The sequence below is a fragment of the Schistocerca piceifrons genome, chromosome 5 (assembly GCF_021461385.2).
Source record: "Schistocerca piceifrons isolate TAMUIC-IGC-003096 chromosome 5, iqSchPice1.1, whole genome shotgun sequence".
Lineage (NCBI taxonomy): Eukaryota > Metazoa > Arthropoda > Insecta > Orthoptera > Acrididae > Schistocerca > Schistocerca piceifrons.
Window position 1 is genome coordinate 74,619,922 of NC_060142.1, and position 19,534 is coordinate 74,639,455.

General features: G+C 43.7%; 1 protein-coding gene across 1 annotated transcript in view; it reads right to left on the minus strand.

Moving 5' to 3' along the window:
- LOC124798744 (UDP-glycosyltransferase UGT5-like) overlaps positions 1–19,534 on the minus strand; it is an 83,643-nt gene that overhangs the window by 53,097 nt on the left and 11,012 nt on the right. Inside the window, exon 2 of the mRNA XM_047262272.1 lies at positions 15,672–15,926. Coding sequence (XP_047118228.1) covers positions 15,672–15,926 — 255 coding nt within the window. The remainder of the gene's footprint in view (positions 1–15,671; positions 15,927–19,534) is intronic.

Below are 19,534 nucleotides of genomic sequence, written 5' to 3' on the forward strand. Positions count from 1 at the left end.
CTTCTTCTTTCCTTCTGTGTGCTGGACGAGGTGGTCAGTCTTATTAAATCTAATTGAATCTGATATGCGGCTGTCGGAACATTCCTTGATGCAGACGGTCTCTCGGCTCCTTTTGGTAGAGCTTGATGTCTTTCCAAGTACACTGTTGCTATTTCTCTCTTGAAATCAAGCTGAGAAATAGTTTAGTTTCACGCTTTATTATACAAAATCCAACTGTTTTGCATGGTAACATCTAACATCCGTGTAAAGAGACACCAGTACCATTTCTTACTTCTTATTGCAATGTGATAGCATGCTAGATTCTGATCCATCCGATCAGTACCTCCCGTGTATGTATTATATGTGGCTACCAGTTTTGGTCTGGGAATCATTATATTTCGTTTTTTTAGTTGCGAGAATCTCTTGACTTGGCCAACTTCCTGTGCACCACATGAAAAAGAGGTCATTGTGACAACTGAGTAGTCTAGCCACCGCACATACAATAATCCATCATTCTTCTCTATTGCTGTCTCAAAATATCCCCGATCTTTCTTCGAAAATAATTTTGGCGGTCATCAAACACATCACCTTCAATATCGTCACTATAAAGAACCTCCAGCACCTCAGCAAGCGAGAAACCTCTTCTAAAACAAAAAAGAAAAAATTGATCCTTTTACTGAGTACAAGCACCTAACGTAGCCGTATGGCAACACGGACGTTCAAACGGCCTAAATGAACGTACTTTATTTCACAGCAAGCGGTAACCTCCAAAGAATATATATTTGAGTATTTAAAGCAGAACCATACTAAAAAACCAAATTATATATCGTAAGTTACTGTGTAAAACGTACTTACTCGAACTTATACTACATTTTTATTCGTCATTCAGCAAACGAAGACTTCCGACACAGCTTACGACGCAGAATTTAAATGTATTGTTAAAACTGATGCATTGTAGTGATCTTTACAGTCTAGCGGAGCGGAATCCAGTGCTGCCAACACTGTCGCTTCGTTGATGTCGTGGAATCAACAATTTTAAAAAAGTTCTACAAACGTTGCCATATGGCAACGCACAGCGCTAATGGGTTATGGTTCAAATGGCTCTGAGCACTATGGGACTTGACGTCTATGGTCATCAGTCCCCTAGAACTTAGAACTACTTAAACCTAACTAACCTAAGGACATCACACAACACCCAGTCATCACGAGGCAGAGAAAATCCCTGACCCCGCTAATGGGTTAAAGTGACATTGTTTCCAGAAGAAGTTTGGAAGGTAGGAGACGAGATACTGGCACAAGTACAGCTGTGAGCACGGTGCGTGAGTCGTGCTTGGGTAGCTCAGATGGTAGAGCACTTGCCCGCGAAAGGCAAAGGTTCCGAGTTCGAGTCTCGGTCCGGCACACAGTTTTAATCTGCCAGGAAGTTTCAGTGACATTGTTGTTGTTAATCGGAACACGTGAGGCAATATTGACCCTACGACTTATCTTAGAAGCTAGATTAAGGAAAGGCAAACCTACGTTTCTAGCATTTGTAGACTTAGAGAAAGCTTTTGACAATGTTGACTGGAATACTCTCTTTCAAATTCTGAAGGTGGCAGGGGTAAAATACAGGGAGCGAAAAGGTATTTACAGTTTGTACAGAAACCAGATGGCAGTTAAAAGAGTCGAGGGACATGAAAGGGAAGCAGTGGTTGGGAAGGGAGTGAGACAGGGTTGTAGCCTATCCCCAATGTTATTCAATCTCTATATTGAGCAAGCAGTCAAGGAAACAAAAGAAAAATTCGGAGTAGGTATTAAAATCCATGGAGAAGAAATAAAAACTTTGAGGTTCGCCGATGACATTGCAATTCTGTCAGAGACAGCAAAGGACTTGGAAGAGCAGTTGAACGGAATGGATAGTGTCTTGAAAGTGTAAGGTGTCAGGCAAATCCAACACCTTCCATGAAAACCCTGACTTGAGAAGCAAATCCAGTAGTATGTCACATAAATCGTGACATTAAATTAACCAAAGTAATACGAGTAACGAGTCAGCAAATGGAATACCACAGATTAACACAGGAATACCTAAATGCATGTCATACCTTCCCACCGTGAGACAGACGCAGTTCCGAGGGGAGAAACGAGAACAGAAGCTGAGAGCTGAACCGTGTTAAGCTGAAGGCCCTACGATAAGGGACGGACACCCACATCGCCAGCTAACCGCTAGGACCACCCCAGCCGCAAGTTTTAGCGTGAGACTTTTTCGCGTCTGTTACGTCAGGACCACCCCCCAGCCCATGTTAAAAGATAGAGCCCTCCAGAAGAAGAGTATAGATCTTACGATAACACTAAAAGGACCACACCAGCTGCAAGTTTTAGCGTGAGACTTTTTCGCGTCTCTGTTACGTTGCTAACTTTAAAAACATTGCCCCACCACGAAAAGTATTACGTTTCTCATTGGATAGACAGAATTTTTGTAGGCGGAGCTTAAGGTTAACATTGAGACCCTGATTGGTCAGATGAAAACACAGCCAGATAGTTTTTTTTAAACCAACTTCGGTAAATTGTAGTAAGGAGAAGTTAGGAGAGTGTTGCTTCCGAGACGGCGCCTGCCGCATAACAGCGCATAAAGCTTCACTCAGAACTGCAGAAGTCTCATCTGTTACACCCCCTTCTTGCGTAATACTAGTGTCGATCGTCAATTGAAGCTCATGGTGTTCACATTTGCCACTTGAAGTAAAAATCTGAAAAGCGATGATTTTTCCGTTATATAGTTATTGAGAAGCCACATCAGCCACTGTAATTTACGACAAGTTAGATAAGTAATTAAATATAATTGAGGGTCATTGTAGACTATTTTGATAGTTTTCTCTTTTGTGAAACTTAATTTAAACCTAGATTATAGATGTGATATGGCATAGGTCATCCTTCGGTCCATTGTAGAACTTGGAAACCCATTCAGGGAATATTGGTTCACATTTTTGTTGAACGCAGTTGGTTTTTACCATCCTGTAATAAAACATTTCCTTTTATCAATAGTGCAATTTATAAACAATGTATTGTGAGTAGAATAAAATTTCCAATGGTAAACTTAACCGCTTTTTCGACGTTATTTTACCAGCTAACTAAAAATAGGAAAGCCTTGAACCCCTCCCACTAAATTTAGTTAGTATTAAGATTCTTTTACAGGGAGTGCAGTGGAGCTGACGCTGAAATCATTAAGTATTTGGTTATATCATCGCTAGTCTCACTGAACTCTTCTGAATTCTACATGTCATGTGTGGTCTGACGTCTCCTTACCAGCAACAGGTCCCAGGTTCAAACTAGTCAATTCCCTAAAAAACACGCTCAGAGCGTAGTTGCGCGAAAGTGGTAGGGAGACACGATATAGAACAAACAGACACCACACAGAATGTTAGAAAAGGAGGATCTAAGATGAACATCAAAAAAAGCGAAACGAGCATAATGGAATGTAGTCGAATTAAGTCGGGTGATGCTGAGGGAATTAGATTAGGAAATGAGACACTTAAAGTAGTAAAGGAGTTTTGCTATTTGGGGAGCAAAATAACTGATGATGGTCGAAGTAGAGAGGATATAAGATGTAGACTGGCAATGGCAAGGAAAGCGTTTCTGAAGAAGAGAAATTTGTTAACATCGAGTATAGATTTAAGTGCCAGGAAGTCGTTTCTGAAAGTATTTGTATGGAGTGAAACACGGACGATAAATAGTTTGGACACGAAGAGAATAGAAGCTTACGAAATGTGGTGCTACAGAAGAATGCTGAAGATTAGATGGGTAGATCACATAACTAATGAGGAGGTATTGAATAGGATTCGGGAGAAGTTTGTGGCACAACTTGACTAGAAGACGTGCTCGGTTGGTAGGACATGTTCTGAGGCATCAAGGGATCACCAATTTAGTATTGGAGGGCAGCGTGAGGGGTAAAAATCGTAGAGGGAGACCAAGAGATGAATACACTAAGCAGATTCAGAAGGATGTTGGTTGCAGTAGGTACTGGGCGATGATGAAACTTGCACAGGATAGAGTAGCATGGAGAGCTGCACCAAACCAGTCTCAGGACTGAAGACCACAACAACAACAACAACAACAACAACAACATGGTCATCAGTCCGAAGACTGGTTTGATGCAGCTCCGCTTGCTACTCTATCCTGGGCGGACCTCTTCATATGCGAATAACTACTGCAACCTAAATCCCTCTTAATATGCTTACCGTATTCCTCACTTGGTCTCCCTCTACTATTTTCAGCCCCTACACTTTCCTCCAGTACTAAACTGGTGATCCCTTGATGTCAGAATGTGTCCTATGAACCGATTCCTTCTTTTGGTCGAGTTGTACCTCACAAATTTCTTGTCTCCTCAGTTCTTTTCAGTACCTCGTCATTAGTTACGTGATCAACCCAATTAATCTTCAGCATTCTTCTGTACGACTACATTTCCAAAGCTTCCATTCTCTTTTTGTCTAAACTGTTTATCGTCCATATTTCACTTCCATACATGGCTACAAAAATCAAATGGCTCTGAGCACTACGGGACTCAACATCTGAGGTCATCAGTCCCCTAGAACTTAGAACAACTTAAACCTAACCTAAGGACATCACACACATTCATGCTCGAGACAGGATTCGAACCTGCGACCGTAGCAGTCGCGCGGTTCCGGACTGAAGCGCCTAAAACCGATCGGCCACCGCGGCCGGTATATGGCTACACTCCAAGCAGGTTCAGAAAAAACTTCCTTACACTTGAGTCTATATTCGTCGGTAAACAACTTTCTCTTCTTCAGAAGAGCTGTTCTTGCCAGCGCCAGTCTACGTTGTACATCCTCTCTACTTCGATCATCATCAGTAAGTTTGCTGCCCAAATAGCAAAACTCATCTACTACTTTAAGTGTCGCATTTTCTAATCTAAATCCCTTACCATAGCCTGATTTCATCTGACTAAATTCGATAATCCTTGTTTTTTTTGTTGACGTTCATCTCTTATCCTCTTCTCAAGACACCGTCCATTCCGTTCAACGGCTCATCCAAGTCCTTCCTGTCTCTGACAGAATTGCAGTGTCATCGACAAACCTCAGTTTTCATTTTTTATCCCTGTACTTGACTTCCTATTTCGTCCGCCCCCAGTAGCTGAATGGTCACCGGCACGGTAACCAGCGTGTTCGGTCAGAGGGTTAGCTGCCCTCTGTAATAAAAAACTGAGTTAATGGAGCAACGACGAACTGAAACGGGTGTCTTGCGACGTCCGCCCCTAGCAGACACAACGAACGAGACTTTGTAAAAAAAAAAAAAAAAAAAAAAATGGTCAGCGTGACGGATTGTCAATCGCCTGGGCCCGGGTTGTTCGATTCCTGGCTGGGTCGGGGTATTTTCTCCGTCCAGGAACTGGGTGTTGTGCTGTCCTCCTCATCATCGTCCTATCATCCTCATCGACTGCACGTCAAATTGAAAGAACGGCACCCGGCGAACGGCCTGCTCGACGGGGGCCCTAGCCATATGATTAAATAAATAAATTTCCTATTCCAAATTTTATTTTCGTTTCCTTTACTGCTTGTTCAATATAGATGTTGAATAACATCGGGGATAGGCTACAACCCTGTCTCACTTCCTTCCCAACCGCTGCTTCCCTTTCATGCCCCTCGACTCTTATAACTGCCATCTGGTTTCTGTACAAATTGTAAATAGCCTTTCGGTCCCTGTTATTGCCTCTGCTACCTTCAGAATTTCAATGAGAATATTCCAGGCAACACTGTGAACAGCTTTCTCTAAGTCTACAAATGCTGTAAACGTAGGCTACCTTTCCTTAACGTAACTTCTAACAAGGGAACCTCCCCATCGCACCCCCCTCAGATTTAGTCATAAGTTGGCACAGTGGATAGGGCTTGAAAAACTGAACACAGATCAATCGAGAAAACAGGAAGAAGTTGTGTGGAACTATCGAAAAATAAGCAAAATATACAAACTTAGTAGTCCATCTGCAAGATAGGCAACATCAAGGAGACTGTAAGTTGACCAGTGCCGTGGTCCCGTGGTTAGCGAGAGCAGATGCAGAACAAGAGGTCCTTGGTTCAAGTCTTCCCTCGAGCGAAAAATTTATTTTCTTTATTTTCGCAAAGTTGTGATCTGTCCGTTCGTTCACTGACGTCTCTGTTCACTGTAATAAGTTTAGTGCCTGTGTTTTGCGACCGCACCGCAAAACCGTGCGATTAGTAGACGAAAGGACGTGCCTCTCTAATGGGAACCGAAAACAGTTGATCGCAAGGCCATAGTCAACCGATTCCTCCAGAGGAAAACACGTCTGATATATTCTATACATCACTGGTGACGGCATGTGCGTCACATGACAGGAATATGTTGTCGACCCACCTAACTTGTACACTTGGCGAATGGGTAAAAATATTCTTCTACCTTGCTCTGGTTAGGTTTCCTTGTGGATGTGATAATCACTCCCAAAAAAGGTGATGACCTAACTTGTACACTTGGCGAATGGGTAAAAATATTCTTCTACCTTGCCCTGGTTAGGTTTCCTTGTGGATGTGATAATCACTCCCAAAAAAAGTGATGAAAACATAAGAGTTTGTGACATAAATTGAAAATAAAAAATATAATTTTTCGATCGAGGTAAGGCTTGAACCAAGGGCCTTTCGCTCCGCAGTTGCTTAGGCTAACCACGGGACCACGGCACTGCTAAGTTCAAACTGTCCTTCATGTTGCCTATCTTCAACATGGACTACTCAGTTTATATATTTTGCTTATTTTTTCATAGTTCCACACAACTTCTTCCTGTTTTCTCAATTGATCTGTGTTCAGTTTTTTAAGGCCTATCCACTGTACCAACTTATAACTAAATCTTCCCTTGTAAGATAAGTCATAGCGCCAGGACTGGCTCGCGTGTTCCTACATTTGTTAGCTTGGGTAAAGTTCTGCTTCTTAGCTTTGGTTCTCTAATGGGTGTTCTCCTAGTGTACTGTGTAGAATGTCTTTCCTTTGAGATAATCTGGAAGCTACACACAAAGGATTGTAGCACACCAAAACTGTAGTTTCGCACAGCAAGGACTGCTGGAGTTTGAAGTCGATTCTAGGCGAAACTCCCTGGCAAATCAAAACTGTGTACCATACCAGAACTCGAACGTAGGACCGTTACCATTGGCGGGAGGCTGGGCTATCCGTGCACAACTCTCGACCTGCTCTCACAGCGTTACATCCGCCGGTTCCGGAATTCGAGTTGGACTCCCACGACACCAGAAAGGACTCGCGGTGGGCACGACCCTTCCTTCGTCAGCTCTGGTTTCGCAAGTGTAGCCTGTCTGTGCTGTGAAAGGCAGCTGGGACTCTTTACGGCGCACCGCTCCACTCCCTTTAACGATTTGAGTTCTACTTTATTCACGTTCGCAGCACACTGCCATGTTTCAGTGCGCGCCACGTGTAGTCGAGACATTTACTTCCTTACTTATTGAATCTGATGTAACTTAGTTATATGGCCTCACGAAGAAAATGAATTCTCAGAATTTGTATATTTTCTGCACGACATTAATTCTAACTTACACTTCGCAACGGAAAAACGGAGAGGACGTCCAATGTCATTTTTGGATGTACAGTGTGTAACTAACTTGTAGTGGGGATCAAGGCAGTTCAGTTTAGCTGTTTTCCTGTTTCACGCAAAATACCGAGTGTTTATAATTGAAGTGCAGCTACTCACGGATGTCCACTGTGGTCTGTAATTATCGTAGGGTAGCGAAGCTTGGCGGATATGCTAGTGAGTTAATGCGGAACCGATTTAAGTTTGAATATAATTAGTTCTAATTTTCTGCACCAGGCGCAAATCTGGCGCTGTACACCGTTAGTATCGCGGTATGACTTCCAGGTTGTCATTTGACTAGACATAACGTGAGTGAACAGTATGGTTGTCGAGAAGAGATACCGTGCGCTGTTAATGAAAATATTTTTATGTGAGCAGTAGCAATTACAACGCTGCATTGAGAGAACACCGCCGACTAAAAGGTCTGACAGGCCCCATGTCATTTAATGGTTTAAAGAAAATGATAATGAAAGTTGAAAACACGGGAGAGCTTTGTGTGGCACCTGGAAGAGGAAGACGTCCTGTCCCGGTGGAAGTTGTTGACGAGGCTGCTGTTGCTGTTGCTGTACTGGCCACGCAGCACATGCCCCGTGTAGCGCTAGTGCTTGTGCATTGTCACCATACAATGGTCAACAATGCCGAAAGTTTTGCGACGTACAGGGTGAAAAGTATTTAAACCGACAAACTCTGGGAGGTTGTAGGGGACATCAAAACAAATATTTTTCCCTAATGTCATTTTTTCGTATGAGGAGTAGTTAAACCGGTAGAGGAAGATTTCTCTGGCGGCAAATTAATTAAACCAACAAACACTTTTCCATTTTTTTATGATCAAGAGACAACACATTAACACAACCCAATTTCAATTACAGTAGATTTTCAAATATGCCTCCATTGACACGTAAACAAAGGTTACACCGACGGATCATGTTTTGACACGGGCAAAAACCCCAGGAGTATCCTGAATTGTTCCTGCTGCTGCTACTATCCGGACAACCAGACCCTCTTCTGATGCAACAGGAGTTGCGTAAACAAGGTTGCGCATCTCTCCCCACACAAAAAAAGTCCACAGGGGACGTATCTTGGGATCGAGCAGGCCATGGTACAGAACCACCTCTGCCAATCCACGTTTCTGGGAACCGTCGGTCCAGGAATCGACGCACACGACGACTGAGAAATACCGGCGCCCCATCATGTTGGAACCACGTGCGTTGTCTTGTAGGGACCGGGTAGTTGATAAACCCGCTCTGCAGCTACGTAGTACGCACCAACCATATCAATGTACTCACTCCAGGTGTATCGGTCCATTAGTAAACAGAGACAATGCACTACTACACTGGTGGACAGAAGTTGCCTACAACTGAAGAGCATAATACGGCCTGTAACAACTGAAGAGCGTAATACGGCCTCCACCGGTTTAAATAATTCTCATAGGAAAAAATGACATCAGGGAAAAATATTTGTTTAGATGTCCCCTACAACCTCCCAGAGTTTGTCGGTTTAAATACTTTTCACCCTGTATATTATCCATACAAGATCCAGACGGTGCAGCAACTGAACCCCGTGATCCGCAGCAAGGTTCTGAATTTTCTCTTCGATTTCTGCCACAGATCGAAGTTGATGACATGTGGGCAGACATTATTCTATGGCGTGACGAGACACACACACAAAAAAAAAGTTCAAATGTGTGTGAAATCTTATGGGACTTAACTGCTGAGGCCTCAGTCCTTCAGCTTGCGCACTACTTAACCTAAATTATCCTAAGGACAAACACACACCCACGCCCGAGGGAGGACTCGAGCCTCCGCTGGGACCAGCCGCACAGTCCATGACTGCAGCGCCTAAGACAGCTCGGTTAATCCCGCGCGGCTGACGAGGCACATTTTACACTACAAGGTGCAGTAAATACACAGAACTGTCGAATTTGGAGTACTGTTAGACCGCGTGTTGCACTCTGCTTGAATACTGCTCACAGGTGTGGGATCCGTACCAAATAGGGTTGATAGAAGAGATAGAGAAGATCCAATAGATTGCAGCACTCTTCGTTACAGGATCATTTAGTAATCGCGAAAGCGTTACACAGCTGATAGATAAACTCCAGTGGAAGACTCTGCAGGAGAGACGCTCAGTAGCTCGGTACGGCCTTTTGTTGAAGTTTCGAGAACATAACTTCACCGAGGAGTCAAGCAGTATATTGCTCCCTCCTACGTAGATCTTGCGAAGAGACCATGAGGATAAAATCAGAGAGACTAGAGCCCACACAGAGGCATATCGGCAATTTATTTTTCCACGAACAATACGAGACTGGAATAGAAGGGTTAACCGATAGAGGTACTCAAAGTACCCTCCGCCACACACCGTCAGGTGGCTTGAAGAGTAAGGATGTAGATGTAGATGTAAAAGCGATTGCGTTTGCGGTATGTGACTGTCAGGTGTGGACTCAGAAGGATCTTTATTCTCGGTCCGTTCTTCTTTTAACAGAATTCGCTCAGAGTCTGTCAGGTGTGTCGTGTCGTCAGCACGTTATAGAGACCCACTTCTACAACTTGTGATTTCTGCTTTTGAAGAGAGCAACAGTTTGGGAAGCACTGTTTTCATGAAACAGGGTAAATAATAAAATCAAGATTATGCCTTTCTCACTTATTTGACCTTTCCGCAATCTAATAGGTATGGAAATAATTCTATACGTCTTTCTTGCACTGCGGCAGATCTGTACATGCTGGCCATAATTTTAATTATGTTTTCATTTATTTATTTAGTAGCGAAACCGGTTTCATAGTAACACATTAGCATATCTACCAAGTTTCGCTCTCGTACGATAAATACAGCCGCACTGCAACTATGACCCCAGCTACCAAATCTTCCTCATTTTCGGCGCCACTGACTACGATATTACGTATTCACCAATCGACAGATGTCCCATATCCACTACACTGCAGGTTTGTTTACATGCCATTTAGTTGAGTTTGTCAACTGCCCAGAGAGTATTCTACCTGTTGTTGTGCATGTGGTCTTTGTCCATGTTGTTGTTGTTGTTGTGGTCTTCAGTCCTGAGACTGGTTTGATGCAGCTCTCCATGCTACTCTATCCCGTGCAAGTCTCTTCATCTCCCAGTACTTACTGCAACCTACATCCTTCTGAACCAGCTTAGTGTATTCATCTCTTGGTCGCCCTCTACGACTTTTACCCTCCACGCTGCCCTCGAATGCTAAATTTGTGATCCCTTGATGCCTCAGAACATGTCCTACCAACCGGTCCCGTCTTCTGGTCAAGTTGTGCCACAAACTTCTCTTCTCCCCAATCCTATTCAATACCTCCTCATCAGTTATGTGATCTACCCATCTAATCTTCAGCATTCTTCTGTAGCACCACATTTCCAAAGCTTCTATTCTCTTCTTGTCCAAACTATTTATCGTCCATGTTTCACTTCCATTCATGGCTACACTCCATACAGATACTTTCAGAAACGACTTCCTCACAGTTAAATCTATACTCGATGTTAACAAATTTCTCTTCTTCAGAAACGCTTTCCTTGCCATTGCCAGTCTACATTTTATATCCTCTCTACTTCGACCATCATCAGTTATTTTGCTCCCCAAATAGCAAAACTCCTTTACTACTTTAAGTGTCGCACTTCCTAACCTAATCCCCTCAGCATCACCCGACTTAATTCGACTACATTCCATTATCCTCGTTTTGCTTTTGGTGATGTTCATCTTATATCCTCCTTTCAAGACACTGTCCATTCCGTTCAACTGTTCTTCCAAGTCCTTTGCTGTCTCTGACAGAATTACAATGTCATCGGCGAACCTCAAAGTTTTTATTTCTTCTCCATGGATTTTAATACCTACTCCGAATTTTTCTTTCGTTTCCTTTACTGCTTCCTCAATATACAGATTGAATAACATCGGGGACAGGCTACAACCTTGTCTCACTCCCTTCCCAACCGCTGCTTCCCTTTCATGCCCCTCGACTCTTATGACTGCCACCTGCTTTCTGTACAAATTGTAAATTGCCTTTCGCTCCCTGTATTTTACCCCAACCACCTTCAGAATTTGAAAGAGAATATTCCAGTCAACATTGTCAAAAGCTTTCTCTAAGTCTACAAATGCTAGAAACGTAGGTTTGCCTTTCCTTAATCTATTTTCTAAGATAAGTCGTAGGGTCAGTATTGCCTCACGTGTTCCAATATTTCTACGGAATCCAAACTGATCTTCACCTAGGTCGGCTTCTACTAGTTTTTCCATTCGTCTGTAAAGAATTCGCGTTAGTATTTTTCAGCTGTGACTTATTAAACTGATAGTTCGGTAATTTTCATATCTGTCAACACCTGCTTTCTTTGGGACTGGAATTATTATATTCTTCTCGAAGTCTGAGGGTATTTCGCCTGTCTCATACATCTTGCTCACCAGATGGTAGAGTTTTGTCAAAACTGGCTCTCCCAAGGCCGTCAATAGTTCCAATGGAATGTTGTCTATTCTCGGGGCCTTGTTTCGACTCAGGTCTTTCAGTGCTCTGTCAAACTCTTGACGCAATATCGTATCTCCCATTTCATCTTCATCTACATCCTCTTCCATTTCTATAATATTGTCCTCAAGTACATCGCCCTTGTATAGACCCTCTATATACTCCTTCCACCTTTCTGCTTTCCCTTCTTTGCTTAGAACTGGGTTTCCATCTGAGCTCTTGATATTCATACAAGTGGTTCTCTTTTCTCCAAAGGTCTCTTTAATTTTCCTGTAGGCAGTACCTATCTTGCCCCTAGTGAGATAAGCCTCTACATCCTTACATTTGTCCTCTAGCCATCCCTGATTAGCCATTTTGCACTTCCTGTCGATCTCATTTTTGAGACGTTTGTATTCCTTTTTGCCTGCTTCATTTCCTGCGTTTTTATATTTTCTCCTTTCATCAATTAAATTCAATATTTCTTGTTACCCAAGGATTTCTACTAGCCCTCGTCTTTTTACCTCTGCTGCCTTCACTACTTCATCCCTCAGAGCTACCCATTCTTCTTCTACTGTATTTCTTTTCCCAATTCCTGTCAGTTGTTCCCTTATGCTCTCCCTGTAACTCTGTACAACCTCTGGTTTAGTCAGTTTATCTAGGTCCCAACTCCCTAAATTCCCACCTTTTTGCAGTTTCTTCAGTTTTAATCTACAGTTCATAACCAATAGTGTGTGTTCAGAGTCCACATCTGCCCCTGGAAATGTCTTACAACTTAAAACCTGGTTCCTAAATCTCTGCCTTACCATTATATAATCTATCTGATACCTTCTATTATCTCCATGATTCTTCCATGTATACAGCCTTCTTTTATGATTCTTGAACCAAGTGTTAGCTATGATTAAGTTATGCTCTGTGCAAAATTCTACCAGACGGCTTCCTCTTTCATTTCTCTCCCCCAATCCATGTTCACCCACTATGTTTCCCTCTCTCCCTTTTCCTACTCTCGAATTCCAGTCACCCACGACTATTAAATTTTCGTCACCCTTCACTATCTGAATAATTTCTTTTATTTCATCATACATTTCTTCAATTTCTTCGTCACCTGCAGAGCTAGTTGGCATATAAACTTGTACTAATGTAGTAGGCGTGGGCTTCGTATCTATCTTTGCCACAATAATGCGTTCACTATGCTGTTTGTAGCAGCTTACTCGCATTCCTATTTTCCTATTCATTATTAAACCTACTCTTGCATTACCCCTATTTGATTTTGTGTTTATAACCCTGTAGTCACCTGACCAGAAGTCTTGTTCCTCCTGCCACCGAACTTCACTAATTCCCACTATATCTAACTTCAACCTATCCATTTCCCTTTTTAAATTTTCTAATCTATCTGCCCGATTAAGGGATCTGACATTCCACGCTCCGATCCGTAGAACGTCCTCTTGAGTAGTCCCCGCCCGGAGATCCGAATGGCGGACTATTTTACCTCCGGAATATTTTACCCAAGAGGACGCCATCATCATTTAACCATACAGTAAAGCTGCATGCCGTCGGGAAAAATTACGGCTGTAGTTTCCTCTTGCTTTCAGCCGTTCGCAGTACCAGCACAGCAAGGCCGTTTTGGTTAGTGTTACAAGGCCAGATCAGTCAATCATCCAGACTGTTGCCCCTGCAACTACTGAAAAGGCTTCTGCCCCTCTTCAGGAACCACACGTTTGTCTGGCCTCTCAACAGATACCCCTCCGTTGTGGTTGGACGTACGGTACGGCTATCTGTATCGCTGAGGCGCGCAAGCCTCCCCACCAAAGACAAGGTCCATGGTTCATGGGGGGAGGCTTTGTCCATACTGTACAATTTATTACATAGTAGTTATAATTTAGTACTGTACATAATACAAGTTTTACGTACATTTCATTTTTAGTGTACTGCTAGTGAACGACATTTTCGGTATAGCTAGACGTAATGTTATCGTACGGCGAAGCCCGTTTCAATGGGACATGGGAGGGTCACATAAAGTCCTTGATTTACGAGACCACTGTTGCTTCCGAGGAAGAGCCAATGGCACTGGTTATGGCTGTGGCGAACGCAGCAGGACACACGCTATTAGCGAGTCGATCAGGGCTGGACGGCTCAGTTAGTGGTACAAAAAGTACGTTCTACCACACACCATGAGGTGGCTTGGGGTTCAAAAATGGTTCAAATGGCTCTGAGCACTATGGGACTTAACTTCTGAGGTCATAAGTCGCCTAGAACTTAGAACTACTTAAACCTAACTAACCTAGGGACATCAAACACATCAATGCCCGAGGCAGGATTCGAACCTGCGACCGTAGCAGTCGCGCGGTTCCAGACTACAGCGCCGAGAACCTTTCGGCCACTCCGGTCGGCAGTGGCTTGGGGAGTATGGCGTAGTTGCAGATGAGGTGAAACGCGTACGTTTCATATGTATTCATTGCCAGCGATGGCGAGGCATGACAGAATCTCTGACCAGAGAGTTATTTATCGTGGCTAGTCTGCGCTTGACCGCGCGAGTGTTCAGTTGCGAGTTGCACTCTGTCGGCAGTAGCAGTCAGTCGGCAGGAGTTGTAGCGAGTGGACGGTTGTACTGAGCGGCCGTCGGCATGCGTCGGCGACGTGCTCTCCTTGCATCTCTGGTCACGATTCAGGACGAGGTATATTGTTATCGAAGGTAATGAAGCAGCATTGCGCTCAGCTAATAACATAAGTCTTCCCTCGAGTGAAAAGCTAAATTTTTTATTCTAAGACAATTATGAAAGTTCAGGCACTCACACATAATCAACTTCGCTCTCCAAAATACCAGGACATGTTCAGATTTGCTTGGACATGTGCAGGATTTGACGGTCTACACACGAAAATATTTGAAAACGTTAAAAACATATGTTTTGACAGAGCACAGGGAAAACTGAGCGACTGTGAAACTATTGCATTCATTTGTTGCAGTTTATGTGACAAGCTCTTATGTTTTCATCACTCTTTGGGAGTGATTATCACATCCACAAGAAAACCTAAATCGGGGAAGGTAGAAGAATCTTTTTACCCGTTCGCCAAGTGTACAAGTTAGGTGGGTCGACAACATAATCCTGTCATGTGACGCACATGCCGTCACCAGTGTCGTATAGAGTATATCAGACGCGTTTTCCTGTGGAGGTATCGGTTGACCTATGACCTTGCGATCAAATATTTTCGGTTCCCATTGGAGAGGCACGTCCTTTCGTCTACTAATCGCACGGTTTTGCGGTGCGGTCGCAAAATACAGACACTAAACGTATTACAGTGAACAGAGACGTCAATGAACGAACGGACAGATCATAACTTTGCGAAAATAAAGAAATTAAACTTTTCACTTTGAACCAAGGACCTGTTGCTCCGCAGCTGCTTACGGTAACCACGGGACCACGGATTTCCTGAGGGCACATGGTCCTTGATGTTACCTATCTTGCACATGGGCTACTCGGTTTGTATCTTTTGCTTTTTTTTTTCATAGATCCACACAACTTCTTCCTGTTTTCTCGATTGATCTGTGTTCAGTTTTTCAAGGCTTATCCACTGTGCCAACTTATAACTAAATCTGAGGGGGGTGCGATGGGGAGGTTCCCTTGTTAGTGCACGTACTGCGAGAGTCATTAGGCAAAAAGAAAGATGAAAGGTAACTCACCCTGTCGTGCGCCCACGGCAGAGCCACGGAGGAGATGACGCCCACGAGCGGCGCTCGGAACTTGTGCGCGAGCGCCAGCACGCAGTCGCCGAAGAACACCTCGGCGATGACGAGGTCGTAGTGGTCGGCGGACCGCAGCAGCTGCTGCACCTGCGGCAGGGCGTACAGGTCGCGGCACAGCTGCGTGCCGTTCCTCCACATCCAGGCGCTCAGGGCAGCAGGGCTGCTCAGCGCCAGCACCAGCTCCACTGGAACCTGACCACAGTCACAGTGTCAGCTCTCCCAGCCTCACCGCAGTAAGCAGGGCACCATATCAGTACACTACTGGCCACTAAAATTGCTACACCAAGAAGAAATGCAGATGATAAACGGGTATTCATTGGACAAATATATGATTACATTTCCACGCAATTTGGGTGCATAGATCCTGAGAAATCAGTACCCAGAACAACCACCTCTGGCCGTAATAACGGCCTTTATACGCCTGGGCATTGAGTCAAACAGAGCTTGGATGGCGTGTACAGGTACAGCTTCCCATGCAGCTTCAACACGATACCAACAGTTCATCAAGAGTAGTGGGCGGCGTATTGTGACGAGCCAGTTGCTCGGCCACCATTGACCAGATGTTTTCAATTGGTGAGAGATCTGGATAATGTGCCGGCCAGGGCAGCAGTCTAACATTTTCTGTATCCAGAAAGGCCCTGCAACATGCGGTCGTGCATTATCCTGCTGAAATGTAGGGTTTCGCAGTGATCGAATGAAGGGTAGAGCCACGGGTCGTAACACATCTGAAATGTAACGTCCACTGTTCAAAGTGCCGTCAGTGCGAACAGGAGGTGACCGAGACGTGTAACCAATGGCACCCCGTACCATCACGCCGGGTGATACGCCAGTATGGCGATGACGAATACACGCTTCCAATGTGCGTCCACCGCGAGGTCGCCAAACACGGATGCGATCATCATGATTCTGCAAACAGAACCTGGATTCATCCGAAAAAATGACGTTTTCCCATTCGTGCACCCAGGTTCGTCGTTGAGTACATCATTGCAGGCGCTCGTGTCTGTGATGCAGCGTCAAGTGTAACCGCAGCCATGGTCTCAGAGCTGATAGTCCATGCTGCAGCAAACGTCGTCGAACTGTTCGTGCAGATGGCTGTTCTCTTCCAAACGTCCCCATCTGTTGACTCAGGGATCGAGACGTGGCTGCACGATCCGTTACAGTCATGCGGATAAGATGCCTGTCATCTCGACTGCTAGTGATACGAGGCCGTTGGGATCAAGCACGGCGTTCCGTATTACCCTCCTGAACCCACCGATTCCATATTCTCCTAACAGTCATTGGATCTCGACCAACGCGAGCAGCAACGTCGCGATACGATAAACCGCAATCGCGATAGGCCACAATCCGACCTTTATCAAAATCGAAAACGTGATGGATGGTACGCATTTCTCCTCCTTACACGAGGCATCACAACATCGTTTCACCAGGCAACGCCGGTCAACTGCTGTTTGTGTATGAGAAATCGATTGGAAACTTTCCTCATGTCGGCACGTTGTAGGTGTCGCCACCGGCGCCAGCCTTGTGTGAATGCTCTTAAAAGCTAATCATTTGCGTATCACAGCATCTTCTTCCTGTCGGTTAAATTTCGCGTCTGTAACACGTCATCTTGGTGGTGTAGCAGTTTTAATGGCCAGTAGCGTACAAATGATATTCAGCTCAGCTCATACTCTGCCCAGGCGTACCTAAATATTATGTGAAACTTTTCGTCTTTTTGATTTTTTTAAAATCAGAGACGTCAGTGACGAATATAAGCTGGAGCTCAACTTAGATTCTGAACTTTTTTCCTTTCTTTTCTTTTTCTGTCACGGAGACTACAGTGTAAGATATTGCTGGCACGTGAAGCAGGAGCGATCTGCGAGCGCCGCAGCAGAGCAGAGTATAGCAAACATCTAAATCTGCATTACAAGGATACATGGATAAGTGTATGACAGAGCATTCATCGAACCACCTTACAGTAATTCCCTATTATTCCTCTCCTGAACACCGCACGGAAAAAACGAACACTATATTTGTCCGTGCGAGCTCTGATTTCCCTTATTTAATTATGATGATCGTTTCTCCCTATGTAGTTTGGCGTCAACAAAATATTTTCACATTCGAAGGAGAAAGTTGGTGTCCGAAATTTCGCGAGAAGGTACGCCGCAACGAAAAACACCTTTGTTTCAATTATTCCACTCCAAATCCTTTATCATGTCCGTGACACTCTCTCCCCTATTTCTCGATAATACTAAATGTGCTGTCCTTCTTTGAACTTCTTGTATGTACTCCGTTAAACCTATCTGGTAAGGATCCCACACTGCGCAGGAGTACTCCTACAGAGGATGGACAAGCGTAGTGTAGGTAGTCTCCTTAGTAGATCCGTTGCATCTTCTAAATGTTCTCCCAGTAAATCGCAGTCTTTCGTTCGCCTTCCCCACAACATTTTCTATGTGTGCTTTCCAAATTTAGTTGCTCGTTACGGCCTTTAGATTCGACTGATTTATCGTGCGCCTTGTACTTTTCATTTTTTGGGTCAACTGCCAATTTTCTCGCCATACATATATTTTTCTACATCGCTCTGCAGTCTATTTTGATCTTTTGGTGACTTTGGTAGACGATAAACGACAGCACCATTTGCAATCAACGTAGGACGGCTGCTCAGATTGTCTCCCAAATCGTTTATTTAGGTAAGAACAGCCGAGGGCCTATAACGCTGCGTTGAGGAACGCCAGAAATCACTTCTGCTTCACTCGATCACAATTGCTGTCGCATAATTCGGACGATGATCCATAAGCACGCAGATTTATTACAAATAGCTTGTGAAATACGGTGTCAAAAGCCTTCTGGAGTTCTAAAAATACGGAATTAATTTCAGATCCCATATCGATTCCACTCAACACTTCGTGTGAGTAAAGAGCCAGTTTCATTTCACAGGAGTGATGTTTTGTAAATCCGTGTTAACGTGTATAATACACTGTTCTTTTTGAAATTATTCATAGTGTTCAAACACAATATATCTTCCAAAATCTTGCTGCATATTGACGTTAACGATATGGGCCTTTAATTAAGTGGATTACTTCTACTACCTTTCTTGAATATTGATGTGACCTGTACAACTTTCCAGTCTTTGGGTACGGATCTTTCGTCTAGCGAAGAGCTGTAAGTGGTTGTTGAGTGTGGAGCTGATGTATCAGCATACTCTAAATGGAACCTGATTGGTATACAATCTGGACCGTAGGACTTGCTTTTATTAAGTTATTTAATTAGTCTTCTTTGGTGAAGGAATTTCGGAAGGCTGTGTTTAGTAATTCGGCTTTGGCAGCACTGTCATCGATAGTATTTCCATTCCTAGAGCGCAGAGAAGGCATTGGTTGTGTTTTACCGTTAGGATACTTCACACACGACCAGAATCTCTCTGCCTTTTCAGCCAGGTTTCGAAACAAAATTGTTAGATTAATTAAGAGAGGATAGCGCAATAGCCAGTGACAACCAAATATGAACCACACGTATTTCGAAAAGAATTCGGCGGAACAAATAACAACGGAATCTTTGAAATAACGCACAGTGGAAGTGAATTTTTCAAAGGGGATGCGTACAAAATAAAATAAAAGATTCATGATGGTTCTTTAAAAATCGGAGAGAGGTACACTTTGTGATTAATTTAAGAATATTATTCTGGAAACTGAGGAAGTAAGTGAGAACTTTTACGGTTGTATGTTACAAATATGATAACGGTAAAGGGATCAATGTCAGCTAAAGTAATTATCAAATGCTAAGCTACAAAATTTGTATCTTACGTTTATTTATGAGAAAAATACTTC